The 210-nt window shown below is 64.8% G+C and overlaps 1 protein-coding gene across 1 annotated transcript in view; it reads right to left on the bottom strand.

Annotated features, from left to right (window-relative positions):
• Window positions 1-41: 41 nt before the first annotated feature.
• Window positions 42-210, bottom strand: part of LOC104167709 (alkaline phosphatase, placental-like) — a gene marked incomplete at its 3' end in the record, with an annotated part of 2,261 nt that continues 2,092 nt past the window's right edge. The window contains 1 exon segment of the mRNA XM_009708037.1: window positions 42-152. Within this exon segment, the coding sequence (XP_009706339.1) occupies window positions 42-152 (111 nt within the window).

Consider the following 210-nt stretch of genomic DNA (forward strand, 5'->3'; position numbering starts at 1 on the left):
GCCCGTGCCCCTCTCCCCAGCCGTGGTCCCTGTGCCCTCACCGGCGGTGACACCATCCACGTCAGTCCGGTTGGTGCCTGGGTAGCCTGGCCCGTTCCCATAGAGGATGGATGTGTAGTTCTTCTTGTCGCTGGCTTTGCTGGGAGCCACACCTGGGGAGGGCACAATGGATGGGGGGACCAGCCAAGAACCCCCATATCACCCCTCCGG

Source organism: Cariama cristata, unplaced genomic scaffold, assembly GCF_000690535.1.
Source record: "Cariama cristata isolate BGI_N322 unplaced genomic scaffold, ASM69053v1 scaffold28959, whole genome shotgun sequence".
Taxonomy (NCBI): domain Eukaryota; kingdom Metazoa; phylum Chordata; class Aves; order Cariamiformes; family Cariamidae; genus Cariama; species Cariama cristata.